The following is a 19,580-nucleotide window of genomic DNA, read 5'->3' on the forward strand; positions in this document are numbered from 1 at the left end:
GCTTGGTAATTATTAAGTGTCTGGGGTCAGATTTGAACCCAAGTACTCCTTACTCCAATGCCAGTACTCTATTCACTGTGCCACCTAGCCGCTCCTGTTCTTCATTCTTGAAGAAGACCATGACATCAGGGAAACAATACCATGATATGCACATGAATTGGATTTAAGTGAGGAAGAGCTATGAAAAATCTCCAATCTCACTTTCTCTTCTAGAGCCATGATGCTAATGGAAGAGTCCAGTAGCCAGATATAGATCAAGATGACTAGAGATGGATGCAGTGGAAGAACTTGGTCTTTTAAAGCTAAATCTTTTCCTAATCTCAGAAGAGGCAGCACGCATTCAGTGATTAAGGTTAGGTAAAATATGAGGCAAAGAAGGGCGTATTTTATCTAGTTTAAAAAAAAATCTAGTGGGGGGGCAGTGAAAATTGGGGAGGTTGTACAAATTACCAGCCTCACTTTCTCCTCTATAGTCATCTGGGACTGGTAAGCCTGATGTAGATCAGGACAACTGGAGATGGCCCTGAATACAGTGGGAGACCTTGGCCTTTATCAGATCTCAGCTTGACTGAGGCAATGCTCATTCCTTGATTAAGGTGCATTAAAAAGAAATGAAGTAAACAGTGACCTTTTTAGTATAGAAAAAAAATCATTCTGGAAGGGTAAATATCCATAAGGTTTCTGGACAAAACAGAAGCAATTGCTATTTACATTCACTCTGAGCCAGCCAAAATATCACCTAACCCAAGACCTACCATGAATCTCACCTCTGCCAAGAAGTCTTTCCTGATTAGGTTTACCCATATTAGATCACTCTCTTGCTTTTTGTTCCCTCAGTACTTGTGTTTTCATTTTCTAGGAAGATGATCTAGGAACAATATGAAGAAATAAATTAGCAAGGGGGAATGACTTGAAACACATAGATCAACAAGGATACTGTTGCAAAAGCGTAGGTATAAGTACATATATATATATATATATATATATATATATATATATATATATATATAATATACTTGATTTCTATGGTGAAAATGAAAGGGAAAGGAAAAGGAATAGATATATGAGAGTTACTGCAAAGGAAGAAAGATTAGGACTTGGCAACTAATTAGATGTTGAGGTTGATGTAAACATGACTGTAAATATTCTTAAGAGACAGGAAATATTTCTATAGTCTTTTTCTATCACCCTCTCTAATATCTGATACTATATGATTGGGAAAATACCTTGCTTTATGCAAGGAGCGCTGGGAAGTTGGTCCATGAGGGGATTAAGATTCTAAAGTTGGCCATGATATAGAATAACCACAGTCTTTAATCCTATGAAATAACTCCCCTTGAAGAATACAATGTCTAAAATAATGTACAATTTGAAAAAAAGTGATACAAAGGTGGATAGATATGTTTTATGATATCAATGCTATAAGGAAGTTCCAAAAGAGGATAAATACCTGTCACCCTATCTTAGCAATGTGAAGTCTTGAAGAACACATTAGAGCAATAACAAGGAAGACTAATCTAAATTCACACAACTAGTATGTATAAGAAGCAAGACATGAACGCAGGTCTTTCTGGTTCTAAGTTCAGCTCTCGTCCACAGCACCATGGTACTTCTAATGATATAAAGTTCTTGTCAAATGGAATAATAATATTACAGGACCAGGAAAAGTAAAGTCCACCTTATTTCCTGCAATGTCCTTAGTTTCAATATCTCAATAAAACCATATTGGCTAGAAGATACTAGGAGATACTAGACCTTGGGAGGTCTAAAACAATAGCTGGGGAAAAGAGTTAAAAGTCTATCACAAACCGCCAGGTGGGTCGAGTTCCCCATTATGTGGAGAAGGAAGGTATTAATTTTCAATTTAATAGACAAAATAAGAGGAGTTATCTAGGGAAGATCCACTAATAATTAAAGAAAGTAAAGATGTTTGTGATCCTCTATGTACCTCCCAGAAAATAAGGAATGATCTACAAATGAATAAAAATTCCTTCTGACTTCCAGATCATATGACCTGACATTTTATCTGAGCCTGACAACTTCTTAAACCTCTCCAAAATGAAAAATATGATCCAAAGATAGAGCAATTTCAGCTGTCACTAAAATCTAAGGGTACCAGGAATCCAAAGGAAGGTTACCAAAAAAAACCTTGAGCCCATTTAGTCTCACTTTCCTACTACTACTGTCACCATACTATCAACATCAAGGCTTCACTAATCAACTTGATCCATTCATTTACACTCAAATCCAACCTCTGACCCTGGTCTCCTCTCCCCTTTTCTATGCAGATACAGTAATTTAGTCTCTGGAAAAATTCTGGCATCTTGATGGAAAGCTCCATGGCAGTAGTACTCTATTCTACACAAGATTTCTGTAAGAAAGTGGAAGAATAGAGGAAATAAGGGTGAACACGTATCTGGGTTTGCATTAGAGAGTAGCCCCACATCAATGCCCTCTTCCTAGAATCTAGGAGATCTAAACCCCCAACCAGAGAAGTCAACCTTGGTTGTAGTGGTCCATATTTCTGGGTCAGAGAACTGACAAACAGAGGGGATGGGACAGGGCATTATGTATGGGGAGGGGCAGGGAAAGGCTATGAACCACTCCAGAAAGTCTGAGGGAGGAGTACAGCATCCAGTTTGAGTTAGTTCTCTCCTGCTAAAAATCTTTTGTAGCAGAGACCTAGACTGTTGAACTGTCAGTTGTCCAGTGTGTGAGGAGGCAAATATACTTTTAGATCCAACTCCCAAGGAAACCACATTGGGGGTGGGGAGTGGTCAAAAAGTGAGCAACAAGGAAAAGTAAAGGGGGGAGGCTAAAATGACTAAATATCTCTTGAGAAAGAAAGCTCAAAGACCTCAAACACAAACTGATAAATCTCAGGGAAAAACAATAACAGCAGAAGGAAACAAGTTTCTATGAATAAATACTACTAAAGCAAACAAAAATGACTCAACACTGAATGAGACAGAGGACCCTGTGGAACTTGAGGAGAATATGGAATTATAGCATGCTGTTCTAAACAGATTAGAAGAAAAAAGAGAATTATGAAAATAGAATTTACTGGCCTGCACAGCAGAAATAATTGCTCAAATTGAAAACCTTGAATTAGTAATGGCAAGTTTCACGAGAGAAACAAAAGAGAAAATAAGATATGAAGAATTTAAATATACAAAAGTGATGGAAATATCCAAGAAAAAAGCAAAAAGCAAAAATAACATTAAAAGAATCATGCTCTCAATTCCAACAAAACATACTGATCTTGAAGAATTGATGTATAGAGAATATCTAAAAATTACTTGTCTCCCAGGGGAAAACAAGTCAAAAAAAAAAGCTAAATAGCATTATGAAAGAAAAATACAAAAAAGTCCTTATTTTCTGAACACAGATAATGAAATACCATCTGAAATAGATGCGTAAATTGTCTAAGAATCACTGAAGTTAAACTTAACAATTTAATTCAGAAACAACAATTCTTCAAGTGATCAGGAGAAAAATCTAAATATAAAGGAAAGGAAACTCAAATAATTCAAGACTATTCTGTACCCACTAGAAAAATGCAGGAGAAAATAGAATAATATTTTCTGAAGAGTAATGAAGCTCAAGTTGCAGCTTAATCATAAATAAAAAAGAATATTCAAGAATAAAGAGGTGTTTGAAATATTTTTAGAAAGAAAATTAGGACAGGAGAGATTATCTGCTTTAAAAACATACCAAATAATATAAGTACAGGAGAGGTGAATAAATGCAGCAACTAAGGAGAACAACAGCTATGGACTAACAATAGAGAGACTAGTAAGGGATTTCTTTCTAAATATAGCATTAGGGCTATATTTAAAAATGGTAAGATTTGTTGGGAAAAAAAGGAAGAGGGTAATAGAAGACAGAGTAGAGTGTTATATGCCTGGGTCCCAGCAACAAGGGAAAGGTGATCTCTTGGGTCTTTCATGTAAAGAACCTACATGGAAATGTCTGAGGAGAAAGGGAAAAGGAGTGAAGAGTGGAAGGTAGAGATATTCTGAAAAGAAAGTGATTTCCATGTATTGAATATTGTCAGTTGGAATTCGATGCTTTAAAAGACCATTCATCTTGTTTTGGGAGGGGGGGAGGGAATTGAAACTCTTGTGAGCAAGTGTTCTCAGAGGGAGTGGGAAGGCAAAAATCCTGTGAGAAGATTTTGAAGCAAATAGGGAAAGGAGTTGACCAAAAGGAGAGTATAAGTCATAGGTAAGCTACATAATCAGAAACACATTGGGGAGAAGATTCCCTAGGGTAGTGTCTTCTCAGTCACTTCTAATAATAGATATCTTTCAGGGAGTTTTTGGGAAAGGAGAATTCTGAAGGGTAAACTCTACAAGTTAGAGGACAGAAACTACTTAGAGGGAAGAATCCAGAATGCATACCTCAGAAGTTTTAACTGTCTATAGAATACACAAAATAGACACTAGATATTTTATAGAGGTCATGAACCAGAGCAGGAGGATAAAGAGGAGACAGAAAGAGAGGACAGATAATGAAGAAAATGAGTGAAAAATTTTTTCTTTTATCTTTTTATAACAAAATCATTATAATTTAACTAGTATAAGCAGAGGGTTTTAAAAATGTAGATGGATATCAAAATGACTAATAAATATACTTTATTTTGGAAAAGAAGTTTACATGAGCAATGGAGCTTAACTTTGCTTAAACTATGTTGCTTAACAAAAACAATGCCACTTTAATGCCACAAACATCCTCCTCTTCAATGTGTACTTGGAGATCAGAAGACAGCATTTGGATTAAGAAAAAAATGATCTCATATTAATTTATCTAAGGGTAAACAATGTTAGAATGCATTCACTGTACATAGTTTTGATACTAGCTATAGCAAATCTGAGGTGCCTCTCTGTGTTTTGTGACCTATGGAATATGTACCTTCACTTACCCTTCTGTAAGGTCTGCTGTATCAAGGTCTAATGAGTTCTTGGCAAGCAGAACCAAAGAATGTCAAACAAGTTTTACAAACCACTTAGAGTGAATTGCTAATGTTCCCTTTAAGTACATTAAGAAACAGGAAAGAATAGAAAGATACTGCTAAGAAGTTATTCTTCTCACTTCGGTGCAATTTTTTTGTTTTTATTTGTGATTCATAGACTTTGAGTATAAACTCAGTTAACCTGTCAGAAAGCATTAAGGCATAATTTGCTTATTATTACTTAGGTAGCTACATTTTTCAAATGTTAATATTTATTCTTCTACATCCAGACTGTGTCAGCATTTCTTGAATATAGATAAAGAGAGAGAGATGATAGATAGATAGATCGGGAGAGAGAGAGAGAGAGAGAGAGAGAGAGAGAGAGAGAGAGAGATGGAGATATGGGTAGTTATATTCTAAAAATGCAGATACCTATAACATCCAGTACTAGAGGAAGGGAATTTTCAGACAAGGAAAGAAGGAAACAAGTTTACTTGGAGGAAATGAATGTATTTCAAGTCTTTTGATTCACAGAACACCCAAATTTTCCACAGAGAAGCTAATGACTAAAAACCTGGTGTATCAGTAATGCTGGTTAGTTCTTGTCCTTTATTATTGAAGAAGACCAAAATGAGATCACTACATTAGAGACAAATGACAGTATATCTGACTGTGACTGATCAGACTAATATGAGCTTTGAATGCTATACCACAGGTCAGACCCAAATAAACCATGTGAACATCTCAGGTGGCTACTGTAAACTTAAGTATATCATGTTTCCTTTGAGCTACTTCAATTTTGCTTTCCTTATGGAGGGCATGCTATGCTAGGCAAACTTGTGTCAGTAGTGCTATTAACAGTAAGGGTGGGAGAGTATTGAAAACATTACCTATCTGTTTGTGAGAGAGCTTTCATGTCTAGGAAATTTTCTAACCAGAACACAAATTCCAGGATATATCTCTTTCTCTTTCCTTTTCAATGTCAAAAGTAATTGAATTAAAAAAAAAACCCTACAGATAGTCACAATAGGAAGTTACATTGCAAGGATAAACACACACACACACACACACACACACACACACACACACACATACACACACATCAAGACAAAGTGATTGGTTCAATAGTATTCCAAGAAACTAGAAAACCTGAAAGCCTAGCAAAATACCATACTTGTTTATGAGGCACCACAAACTTCCATTCTAGCTCCAAAGACCATTCCAGTAATTTTTAGACTGAAATTGGTGTGTGTAGATACAGGCAATAACAGTTTGCTGTCCATCTATAATTTTAGTATAAACAGTACAAAAGTCATTATATCGTTGTACTGTTACAGGATTCTTTTCCATGACTTCAAAGTTCCATCTATGTCCTCAGATTGGGAAATCATTTGCTTCTTTCCCTAAGTGATTAAACCTCAAGTATATTTTATTTACTGAATTTAAAAATCTGCCACTATTCAGGTCACTGTGTCTGTAATTAAGGCAACTGATTCATATTATACTGGGTAAATGTATAAACTTCCCCTTTCCTGAGAAGATTGTCATTGTTAAATAGGAAAAAGATATCACTAAGCATGTCACTAAATTCTCCTGGGGGAGCATGAGTGATGACCTTTATAGTATTCATACTTTCTCTTCATCTGATGCCTAATCCTCAAAGATAGCTGTCTTGAGTAGCTCTATGAAAAACATTTTCACAGGACTAGAAGGGAAAAAATAGGAACAAAGAATCTACTTTACTGAGAGGAAACAAAAAGGGAGAAAAATAAATGACAAAACAAAAACAAGAAAATGTCCTATTGTTTGTCCTTCATTTTGAAAGAGAACCAATGATGCCATGATGTTGGGATAGTGTGATGTCTTGACTTTTGGGTAAATTTGATTTAACTGATACAGAGTTGCACAAAGTCATCAGTCTCACTCTCTGTTCCAGAGTCATCTAAATTCAGTGGGAAGACAAATTCAAGACAACTGGCAATTGCCCAGGATATAGCAGATAACCTTAGCAGATGTCTGACTAAGCTTTAAGTGCTCCACAGTACCTGCTTCAAACACCTTCATTGCAATTGAAACAAATTATTCTTATCCACCCATTCTGCTAGGGAAACCTTCACATGCTTAAGGTAGGCATCTTCCTAATGATGAGTTTGATGGTCTATTAGTTACCCTCAATCTGATTTAACTCATTTTCCAAGAAGACCTGACTGGAGTGTGATTACTGTGTAAGCTACAGTTTCTTGAAGTTTGAGTGGCAGGAAAAAAAAAAAAACCAAACCTGGGTGAGCAGCCCTGAAAAGAGCTCATCAAACCCTTCCAATAAAGATGCTAGTCCTCCTTGAACATCTTATAAATTCCGAAAAGTAAAAGACAGCAATAAGCAAAACTCTCAAAAAGAAATGGGAAATAAAAGGAAGAAGACTAGGGGAAAGAGAAAGATAGACAGTGGGAATAGGGGCTAGCTTGAAAGATTAAAATTAAAACAATTTAGGAGACATCACACTGACTTAGTTTATGGGTGGGTGGGGGGGAATTACAACTTAAAAACAATATTAGAAATAAATAGGAAGGGCGGCTAGGTGGCGCAGTGGATAGATCACCGCCCCTGGGGTCAGGAGTACCTGAGTTCAAATCTGACCTCAAACACTTAATAGTGGCCTTGGGCAAGCCATTTAACCTCATTTGTCTTGCAAAAAAAAAAAAAAAAGAAACAACTAGGCACATAAATGTACCTTCATTAACTTAAATGTGAATTTATTAAATAATACAATAAAATAAAAAAGAAGAGCAACAGATTGGAAAAGAAAATTCTATAATCTAAAATTAAAATAAATAGATATTTAAAAACCAAAGGTATACACAAAATAAAACTGAGTGAATGGGGGGGGGAGTGAATCCCTCACATTACTATTCCTCTCCTTACTTTCAGTGTCATTTAAATAGGAATTCTGAGTTTATATCTATCTACTTTATCCAATTTAAAAATGAGATAGTATTTTAAAAAATTTTTCATGTTTTTGCAAATTGTTCAAAAGTATTTTAATGTATTGTAGAGAATATTAAATTGAGTCAAAAGATATTTGTTCTTATTCAAACCCAGCAAGCAACATCTGTATGAGCTTAAGCAAATCCTAAAATTTCTTGAGAATTCAGTTTCCTGAAAGGAAAAGATAATTTTTCAGAATGAAATGACCTGTAAGATTTGATAATAGGACTAAGCATTATAAGAATTGTTACATCAATGAACCTCCTACTTGAAAATAAGATGTTATCAAAAAGATGTGCATGTTGTAGATTCTGGAATAAGATTTCTAAATACTTAGTAATGTGGGATCAGAGAAGGTATGATTTTGAATTGAAAATACATGTTTGTGCAAAGTAAACATTTTGCATTTTCTTGATTTACAAAACTTAATAAATAATAAAACTTTAAGATCAAATCAAATTTTCTCCTTACATCTCTTTTTATAGGTGTTTTTTCTTAAACCAAGCAAACACCATTCTTCAAATATCCTTGAAATTTTGAGGGTTTGATCACCACCTTTTTGCTAATATAGGAAATGAGAGTCTCAGCCTGTAGATGGTGCTCTGATATCATTTGAACTGTATGTTCAACTTTAGATCCTTTTACTTCATTTCATTGGTGTTGACCTTTAATTTAGTTTAAGAATCTTTAAAAATAATTTTTTAAATTTCATTTGTTTTCTTTTTTTAATTAACTGGTATAAGACTTCATTTAACTGAAAGTTATTCACTTGACAAAAGTTAAGTATCTACCCTTTTTCCTAGATTTTTGTTACCATTTTAGTCACAGTGAATTTTTCTCATTTTTTCCTCTTAATCCTTCCATCAATGAGAGCTCTGTGACAATTTATTTAGTGCTTTAAGATTTGTGAACCTCTATATAAATATCTCTTTCAATCTTCTCAAAAACTTTTGTAGGCAAATACTGGTGTTACTCATCCTTACACATGAGAAAACTAAGGTATTGAGAGTTTAGGTGACACATCTGTGGTCAAACTCAAAGTAAGTGTTTGCAGTTATTTTGGAACTGAGATTTTTTTTCTTAACTCAAAATCCAATTCTCATTCATTGCATCACCTCTCTGCCACAATCAATCAAATGCAGTCCAATACTGATCATAAATAAAACATCTTCACTGGATGCTGGGGGATGAAGAAATAATGCCACCTCCTCCCCTCCAAATGAGAATTATTTTGATCTCCAGTTTATAATAATAAGGTAAAAAAATTTTCCTGGAATTAAGCCATCACAGGAACTCTGGTTTAAGTCAGAGCTGTCAGCTGGGAAACAAATTTCCAGACATTAGGAAATTTAATTCATTTAATTTTTCATGTAAATGGATTAGAAGATGTGATTAGGAATAGCAGAATACTCCTTTGCTACTCCAGGCTGTCTTAGAATGAATCAAACAGATATACTAAAATCTTGAAACAAGAATAAGAAGGGAAATTTAGTCATCCAACTATTAGGTAACTTCAAACAAGGACACAAAGAACATTCTCTGGAAACCAAAAGTAGGGGTTGTTTGATTGATTACAGTTTGCTTAGATGCCTATAAGGTTGTTTAGCTTAACCTAAATCTATGAATCCCTTATATGTTGCTTTCATAATTGTATCATTTATAAACATAAGTAAGATTATTATAAAATGCACACTTCATTTCTCCCTTGAAACTTTTAAAGTCACAGTGATTGATTTTGAACTGTTTGGAGAATCAAAAAAAAATCTACATTCCTAATCAGGAAAGCTGTTCTGATGCAGAGCGTTTGGGGAATATTCCTTTCACAAAAAAAAAGGTACATGATGAAGTAATTGTTCTGGAGGTAGAAGAGAGCTTGGAGATCATTTGGTCCACAGAGATGTTAAATGATTGACCTAGGAGCTCACACCTGGTTAGTGGAAGAGGGAGGATTCACACTGTAGGTCTCTTACTCCAAATCCCACTTCCTTCTCAGAAATAGATGCTGCATTCCATTTGCAAAATGAACCTTCTACTAGAGAGAGATTTCATTAGTTTCTGTTTTCCTCATTTGAAGTTCAGTGGTAAAACATTAGATCCTAGAGTTATACTTGAGTAATATATTCAATAATATTCAATAATATACCAAGAGTTATATTATTCAGAAAGGATCAATAAGGTTGTGTTTCAATAAGAAATGAAAACTTAGCAGATAAAATATTCCTGTAAAATGTATGAGATCTGAGAAAAGGTGAAAAGAATTTATTTTAAAGAAATGAAACTTCTGAGGCTTTATGTCTTCTATAGGGAATAATCAGTAACACCTGAGTGCCCAAGTGATGCTAAAGCTGTTTGGAAAATCTCATCATCATTCATAAATCTCACGTAAAAAAAAGAAAGAAATTATAATAATAGGAATGAAATGTAAATAATTAAAGGATGAACCTTGTTTTCCTATTAGAATAAGAATAAGCAATAATATGTAATGAAGATTTCCTAATGCATGTCTTTGCACATGATATTACACAGACATTACACACAACTACCAAATGATTCCATTACTTTGATTCATAGTATGATCTTATTTGCAATTCCTTTGAAAGGTTTTCAGGATAAACCTCTCTTGGGAGACATTGCTTCATGACCAGTAAAATACACTTAAATAATCATTACTTTATTATATTCACATTCATTTAAAGAAAAAAAAGCAACTATTTCCTATTAAGAATGAACCTAGTGGTTATTTAAATAAGTTGAGTTTTCCCTCTGTACCTTACATCTTGAAGTTACTCACCATAAGTTAATAGAAATCATTCATAATAAGAACATTGCGTGTTCTTCATGGATTACATAGGATCTTCTACCTCATAGAGCAGGAAAATCATCCATTCATCTCCGGGGGAGTAACATTTGTGACGTCTATCACAGAAAGCTTTGTGATTGCTTGGCCCTATGTGTAAGCCCTATAAAAAGGAGGGTGTTTGAAATGCTGGTCAGAGTATAGTGAAGAGACGAGGAGTCAGACTCAGGAGTTGGGAAGAACAGCAGTCTCTGTAGCCAAGCTTAAGATCTACTTCACTGAACAGGTAAAGTCCTTTGTGGATTCAAAGGAATTCACAGCATAGGAAGATTCTGAACATTATCCAGCATCTTGGAGAAGGGAGTCATCTTATCACAGGAAGGACATTGCATGTCAGGATAAGTAGAAACTCTACTCCTCTTTATCTTTTCCCTAGAACTTCTCACAGCTTATACAGAATTTTCTCTCTTTATCAAGAAATTTTCTGTGTGGTATTTTTTCTTTACAAAAATAATAATAGCAAGTTTTTCAGGTAATACTAGGAAATGGGAAAGCCTATTCTATATAGGTTGCTTTTGTTCACTCTATTGGTTCCTAAATATTTAATTCTGTTTTTTTCTTCATTCAGTTTTAGTTACTCTTGTATGATTTCTCTTGTTTCAAGGTGTCTTACAGGTGAATACTCTTTAATCAGTAGTTGTGACAAGATTTTAACTTGTGTTTTATTCAAGCACTGCAGTTATTATTTTATAATCATTTGCTTCATTATGATAGTATTTAAGTCTTAGGTTTTTGCAGTTTTTAACTATTTAGTTAATCCTCTCATAAAAGAAATTAAAATTTTGTTTCTTTTTAGAAACTTGCAGAGATATGCTAAGAAAAATACCCCTTACTTCCTCCATACAGTTTCTCTTTTCTAAAAGAACAAATATTTGAATGATAATATACTATTAAATGAGAACCTGGCATTAATTTTATTATTAATAGTGTTTAAGATATTTGATTGCAAGGAAACGGGAAGAGAGTCCTGAGTAATCTTTCTATGTTTCAATAACTCTATTGATTTCTCCATAACTTTCTCATCCTGACTAGATAATTAAGATAATAACTGAATGAAAACTCAAATATTCATTGGTCCCATTTTTGAAACTCATTACTTTAGTAGGTAAAGTATTTCAATTTGACTGATTATGCCTCTGATTAAAAAGGGATTAGTGCTAGTCCCCTGAATTCATATATGCTTCTTCGAAAAACCAACATATAGCATATAATTGTGTGGAATCTATATATAGTCTGTTCCATATAATTGGAGGTTAATTTATATCCATAATAATGCAGAAAAATGACAGAAATTCTATAGCTTAAACCTGTAAGTATGGTGTAGCTTTATCTGTTTTGATATAGAATGAGAGTTAATTGTTTTGAACTTGTAAAAAATTTGGTAAATTGATGGGATATTCTGAACTATTTTGTAGATGATATCTGTGGCCCCTGAAAGCAAGCTAAATTGGTTTCTTTTTCACTTATTTCAGATACACAAAGATGGAAGCAAGAAATAACTTCCACCTTCTGATTTCACTGATGTTCCTTAGTGTCTTCTGCTCACAAGCACTGGCATTACCTCTTGAGTCATATTCTACCATGAGGCAAGTTGTCTTTTAACTTGAGAAAATGTTATCTCTCTCTCCCAATTTTGTTGTGTGGTAGAATGAGGAGCCTTAAAGTTGGAGTTACTTGAAAAATATGATATTCTTATTCATTTTATTCCCAATCAATTCTATTATTATAAATTATTATAAAAGTGTCCTGGAATTCACTTCTCTAGCATTAGTTGAAGCAGTAGGACATAGGCTATGGGTAGGTCAGAGTACATCTCCAAATAATTCAAAAGGAGACTTTTCTTTCATTATTAAAGTCTTATTAGAACAAAATGTGTTTCAAAACCGTCATTAGCTTAGTGTACCTTCTCATGTAATATCTGTTACCTGAATGACATTTTCATTTTCATTACTTTCTCCTGAAATACATTCTGAAAATATCCAAAATTTTTTTCTTATGGCACTTTGACCATGTTCTGATATCATGTATTACAGCTAAAATAGATTTTGGATATTTTGGATATATAAAGAACAGAATTAATTCAAAGTGAAGTCTTTTAAAAGTTAATTACATATAGTGTAAACCATTTGTAATATGATTTGATTTTTATCCCTAAATGTTTAGTTATTCCCTCCTCTATGGTGATTTTCACATTTCATGGCTTTAAAAAATCCCTACACCAATTGGAGGTCAATCAAAAAAAATATATCTTTAAGGATTTTTTGTAGTTTTGTGCTAAATTTCAAAAAAGGAAAAGAAAAATTCCCAGAGTCAATTTCTCCTTCTAGTTTTCAATAGATAAAATCTTTTGCCATCTCTACAATCCTTCCTTATTCCTTACCAGTCAGACCTTTATCCAGCTGAGTGAAAATTGCTCTTTTATCAGTTCTCAATCTCTAAGCTAGACAATCAAAGCTGGCTTCTGTATATCTCTGGAAGCTTCCCAGAAAGCAGTTTAGTGGCAGCACCAACAGAGTATTCTGAAGTATAAGATATGGAGTTATTAGTAGTGATTTGGTCCAGTTTGCAATCCCAATAATGCTACTTGCTTAGGAGTACATTCCCTTGGTAGGACACTACATCATTGTACATTTTTAAAATTCTGAGAAAACTGATACTTTCCTAGAGGACTTTACTTAGAATATATACAATCAATATATTTATTATGCATATAAACACAAAAGTATTATACCTTTTCCTATATATTTATTTCTATAGTGTATATCTATATTGTATTTCTCTGTATCTATGTCAGCAAACACACACACAGAAATACACACATATGCATCTAAATTGAGGGTATATATTAGGCAATAGGCAGGATGAGATATAATACACTGAAGTAGAAAGGTGGACTTGAAGTCAGGAGACTTCAGTTTATATCTCAGCCTTGAGGTGGACTTCTAGCTTTATTATCAGAAGCAAGTCACAGCTTCTGCTGCCTAAATTAAAGATCTAGTATTATACCCATCATTGAGTTGTTATGGGGAAAGGGGGAATGCAAGAAGGGATTAAGCATTTCTATAGTGCTTCCTACTGTCTAGGGTTTGTGCTCAGCACTTTATAAATGTTATCTCATTGGATCTTGACAGGAAACAAGTGTTATTATTATCCCCATTGAGAAAAATGAGACAAAAGGAGGTCAAGTGTCTTGCCCAAGGTCACATAGCTAAAAAGTTTCTAAAGCTGAACTTGAATTCAAGTCTTCCTGACTCAAGGATCACTGTGCCACCTACTGCTCTTTGAGAACCTTAAAAGATCTGTAATAAGATTTTGTTCCTCATCTATATTTACAAAGATTCCTAACACACCCTTAATCTTCCTACCTTTTCCCTCCTTTCTTATATCCTGTACTGGATTGCTTTCCATCTGTCCTTTGTTTGACTGCCTCTTTTATCTTCCTTAGAGTTTTATATCTTGTCCCTCAATTCTGGCTAAAACAAGGTATTCTCATCTTTTGTATCTCATTTTTTACACTCTTCTCCATTCTTCTCTCTTTTTAAGAGATGTTAATTTTCAACTTTTTTAATTTCACCCCAAGATGGAAATAGATGTTTCATTTCCTGCTCAGTATTTTTTTCAATTTGTACAATCTATATTACTCACACATGCACACACACACACACACACACACACACACACACACACACAGACATAAACACTTGCAGATGCATTCACATAACAAGGAACAGTTAAAAACTTCATTTATTTTCTATTCACCATTAATAGAGAATTATTTTTAAGATGCATTTGTAAATGTCTTGCATTGAATGGCTTTTAATGTTTCTAGATATTTCTTTGTTATGTGGTATGTTATAACAAGTTCATGGTTTTTTCCTCTCCAACAGGCTGGGTAATGGTATACTGTTTGATGGCCCTAATGAACCTGACCAAAATCTAGGTTTATTAAAGGTGGAAAATGATCGTCTGGAAAGTTCATTCCCAGAAAGTGACTTGTCTTTTTTGTATGCTCCCAGATTCTTGAAGACGTGAGTACATTTATACTCATTTTTATCTGAGAATTTTAAATAGGTTTCTGCACCTGGAGTCAAGAAGACCAAAGATCAAATCTGGACTCAGATTCTCACTAGACAAGTAAACCTAGATAGTTCACAACCTCTGCCTCAATTTCCTCTTGATAAAGAGGTAATGCTGCTGTTATTAAATTCTTTAGTCATGCCTAACTCTTCATAATTACATTTTTATAGAATTTTCTTGGCAAAAATACTGGAGTGGTTTGTTATTTCCTTCTCCAGGATTCCCATTTTACAATTGAAGGATTTGAGGCAAACAAGCTAAATGACTTGCCCTAGGTTCATAAAGCTAGTAAGTGTCTGATGCTAGGATGGAACTCAAATCCTCCTGACTGGACTTAGTACTCTATTCACAGGACCACCTAACTTCCAGGCTGATTGTATGAATAATGGAGATCTTCTCTGCAAATCTCAAAATGTTATGTAAATGCTAGTTATTTTATCATCATTATCATTATATTAACATGTATAATACTGCACTACTAAAGTTCTATTCCTATACCACAACATGTTAATACTTTATGTATTATAAAGTTGGTTAATTTGACTTACTTTGGCTCATTCGTATATTAAAATTTCTATATCTCTTATGATTATGTGTTTGCTAGATACATTATAATGAGACAAGTTGTTTAATTCTATCAGCAGCACCCAGTTTCACAGTACTCATATCTTAGTCTGTGCCAGCCACTAAAAGCATTAAATGTTTAACATTGAAGTTGTTCTCCATGTAGCTAAGAGATCTTCACTCCCTCCAAAGAACTTTCAAAAACTAAAAGTAGATTAAAAATTGAACTTGTATTTGTATTACTATTTGTTGAAAAGGGGATAGCAGCAGATCCTTTACTAAGAACGTGCTCAACTTTAATTTCTATTTTCATTTCACTCTTCTATGATTGCAAATGTTTCTTGCTCCATACACCTTATCACAGATAAATAATTGATTAAATTGTCAGTCAATAAGAAATAAAGACAACAAAGGGAGTTAGGTATGAGAATCTGTTTAATCAGGTATGAATCCCTTCAAAAAAGTAGAGAACAAAACTAAGTTTAACTATAACTATGTTCCTGTTATTTTCCAAATTATTTTAAAGCTCTAATTGTATAAATTGGAACTTTATCAAATTGAAGTCATTGTCATAAAATTTGGATAAAGAAAATTTTGTACTTAAGTTGATGACTTGAATGAGAATTGTCATTTAAAGCACTATAATAAATTGCTAAAATTTTATTCCAAATAATTTTCTTCATGGTATTGAAAGGCAACAATTATTTTCTCTTATCTTTCGACAAAATATGAACATATTAAACTTTAAGTGAACTTTCCCCCATTTTAGAAATAGCAGACATAATGAGGGGATATTTACCTGTGACCTTACCAATTCTTGGAGGAACTTTCTGGTAAAGAATTCTTTAAATATCTTATTGAAAAATCAGAAGGGTGAGCTACTTATTTTTAATAACTGCATTTTAATCTACCAATCACAAATTAATTTTTCACTAACAATATTTTGATTTCATTAACAAAGATGTCATCTTAGAGATCTTTACCTAAATCTTGTCTTCAAATGAATATTATTTCAATGATTTTTGTCCTAATCAAAATAAAAAATTATTTCTGTGTTGAAATATTTGCTAAAACCATTAAATTGGATGTTTCTTTTCCCTCATTGTCCATTAGCGATAACCGTTTGCTAGAAAAGCGTCACTCAGATGCAGTCTTCACTGACAGTTACAGCCAACACCTGAGGAATAAGGCATTGAAGAAATATATAGAAAAATTTTTGAGTGGAAAGAGAAGGTAAAGAAAAAATAATTATACACACACACACACACACACACACACACACACACACACACACACACGGGTATAAATGGACAAAGTACAAATGCCAAGACTTTATAATATGACTATTCCAATTAAGGGAGCTACTCCCAAGAGCACAATCTTCATTTAATGGTTCATTGCCCTCACCCTAGGGGTCAACTTCATGTACTCAGGGTATGGTTCACATCTAGATTTCCCCAAATGTTGGTAAAGGGGCCCCCAATCTCTAGTACTGGTATTTGTGATTAACTAAGTCTCAAAATGCTCATTTCTCTTGTTTAACACAGTGAAGAAGATGATTTCAACCTAGAACCTTGAAAGTGATGCTCCAGAAGTAGAACTGTTGCAATTACTTCCTAATGGTAAGTCTAAACATTAATTATCCTGCTCTAGGGACAGTTGCCTCCCCTCTAAATCTATAGAAAGTTCATACAGTGAATAGAGTGCTGGTGTGGAGGCAGGAGAACCTGCCTTAGATACTCTGTGACCCTCAGCAAAACACTTAAATTTTATTTGCCTGAGTTTTCTTGATGAAAATGGCTATAAAATTATTGATCTCCCAGGGTTGTTGTGAGGATCAAATAAATAAGATTTGTAAAGTACTTTGCCATGGAGTCTGGAATGTAGTAGGCATGATAAGAATTCCTATTTTCTTCTGTCCCTTCTGTATATCTAAGCATCATTTTTCATGAGCCTCTGCTTATTCCTTAAGAGAAATATCTCCTCCTAAGAGTAGAATACCTCATATTAGTGGACCATTTCAACCTATTCAATTCTGTTTCTAATGATGTAGAACCCAAACCAATAATTAGCTTACAATAACTCATTTTGATTTCTTATCATTTCTATCAAGTTAATACTTACCCTTTCTCTCTGATTAGATAACTTTCTAATATATGTAAATTTTCTCTGAGGCAGAATATTAATGATTCATTGTTTAGAAGTGGTAATTATTTAATGTTATATCTGCTAGGCCTCTAAGGGTCATATTCTTTGAAAAGTAGATCCCTCTCTGAGCTAGCATAATTACTTACAGCTTGTTGATTAATCTTAAGATATTCATTATAAAAATGAGATTAAATTTTTTAAATAAAATGAGGTTTGTGATTAAAACTATTTTTTTTATTTTTCAGAATTCTTGAAAGAAATCTGATGAACAAATTGACTATTTTTTGAGTTCTACATAATTTATCAAAGAAACATCTTCAACATCAAGACCAAAACAAATATATGTTGTAGTGAGAGTTGTGATTTATTTGCTTCTCATGTAATAAAGGTGGCATTTACACTATAAATATCATTTTAGATGTCTTTACCTAAATCTTGTCTTCAAATCAGGAAAACCCCATGGCTTCATATTCTGTGTATCCTTTCTTTTAATAAAGGCAATGAAAAAAAGAAGTGCACACTGAACTTCAATATTTGATGGTCCCTGACTTTTTAGAAGGTTGACAAGAGAAAAATTTATCATAGAAGATTGGGTGGTGAGGTCCAATTATAGACTATCCATAATTCATGATTATAACTAAGATTATTCCATCTAAAAGAATACTAATATATTCCCTCATGTTCATGGAGCTTCATGATTTTTGTTTTATTCCAACTCTAAAAGACAGCCTTCATTAAAAGATCACCAGAAACTACCCATAGGGTCAGGGCTTTACCTTCTGCACCATCTAGCTGCCCTCTAGATAGGAGGACCTGAGTTCTAATCCAAGCTCAGACACAAACTAGCTGTGCAATCTGGAGCACTTAAACCTGATTGCCTTGCGTCCAGGGCTATCTCCATTCATACTGATTCATTTCTGACCACTTGTCTCAGATAGCTGTGGAGGAGAAATTGAGGCTGGGAACTTAACACGCACCTCCCTCATCCAAATCCAATTCATTTGCATGGCATTATGGCATCACCTACCTGATGTTATAGTCTTCTTTGAGGAGGAAAGACAAACATCATCATCATCATTAGAAGCTACCCACAAAGATGACTTTATGGTTTCAAAAACATTCATATCCATTGTTTTGGATTCGCTTTTGATTTAGAGGCTTGACTCTATGTAGCGCTGGTGTATAGAATTTTCACTGGATTCTGTATTTGGGGAGGTAGTGGAAATGACATTGGGCTAGGTGTGTTACTTTACAGGAGCAAAGTTTTTCCTCTAGGGGCATTTCCTATAAATCTCTAATGACAAAAGTAGTCTCATAGAGAAGGTAGATTCAGAGACAAAATTGTGTTTTTTAAAATAAATGTAACTTGCAATGTAGACAATAAAGACTCTGGATTTTCACTGCAAATATTTTTTCTGCTTTTGATTCAATGAATTGATTTAGTTGTGAGTCACTAGGATCTCAGTGCCAGTGCCACTGCCATCTGTGAAAAGCACATTCAGTAAAATTAAAGTACTTAGAGAACTGACTAAAACGTATTGATTCATAGTTTAGTATTTACATGAAAAAAGCAGATTGAAAAAAGTCTACATTATGGATTAATTCAAATGTAGCCATCATGACCAATATACATGAATTAAAAAGGAAATACTAAATGATAAATACCAGATTCTATCATTGAATGGATAGTTTTCCCAGCAATGATGAATGGGACTCACTATGTCCTTTGCTTCCACTGCATCTGACTATGGTCAGCCAATGAATATTTACTTTTGAGTACCAGCAATTTGCAAGGCATCATGCTAGGGATATAGAAAGAAGGATAAAACATTATTCATGCATTTATATCCTCATTGTGAATCCATAATGCCATGCAAATGCTACCAGAACATAGAGACTACAGGGAAGAGGTAGAGCGATAACGATAGGCTAGGTGATCAAGGGAGATTGCAAAAGAAATTATGATTTGAATTGGTCTTTATAATTATAATAGT

At 33.9% G+C, this 19,580-nt stretch overlaps 1 protein-coding gene across 1 annotated transcript; it reads left to right on the forward strand.

Annotated features, from left to right (window-relative positions):
- Positions 1 to 10,942: 10,942 nt before the first annotated feature.
- VIP (vasoactive intestinal peptide) lies at positions 10,943 to 18,039 on the forward strand. The gene is made up of 6 exons (XM_074190281.1): positions 10,943 to 11,023; positions 12,270 to 12,383; positions 14,682 to 14,825; positions 16,552 to 16,671; positions 16,986 to 17,060; positions 17,832 to 18,039. Exons 2-5 carry the CDS (start codon positions 12,280 to 12,282, stop codon positions 17,014 to 17,016), a joined length of 399 nt encoding a protein of 132 aa, XP_074046382.1. The 5' UTR covers positions 10,943 to 11,023; positions 12,270 to 12,279; the 3' UTR covers positions 17,017 to 17,060; positions 17,832 to 18,039.
- Positions 18,040 to 19,580: the final 1,541 nt, after the last annotated feature.

The sequence above is a fragment of the Macrotis lagotis genome, chromosome 5, assembly GCF_037893015.1.
Source record: "Macrotis lagotis isolate mMagLag1 chromosome 5, bilby.v1.9.chrom.fasta, whole genome shotgun sequence".
NCBI lineage: Eukaryota > Metazoa > Chordata > Mammalia > Peramelemorphia > Peramelidae > Macrotis > Macrotis lagotis.

Bases quoted from the DNA above. Each gene is read 5' to 3' on its own strand.
- VIP (XM_074190281.1), top strand. From the start codon at position 12,280: ATGGAAGCAAGAAATAACTTCCACCTTCTGATTTCACTGATGTTCCTT. The intron at 14,826-16,551 runs GTGAGTACATTT...ATTGTCCATTAG, and splicing joins GCTCCCAGATTCTTGAAGAC to CGATAACCGTTTGCTAGAAA. The intron at 16,672-16,985 runs GTAAAGAAAAAA...TGTTTAACACAG, and splicing joins TTTTTGAGTGGAAAGAGAAG to TGAAGAAGATGATTTCAACC.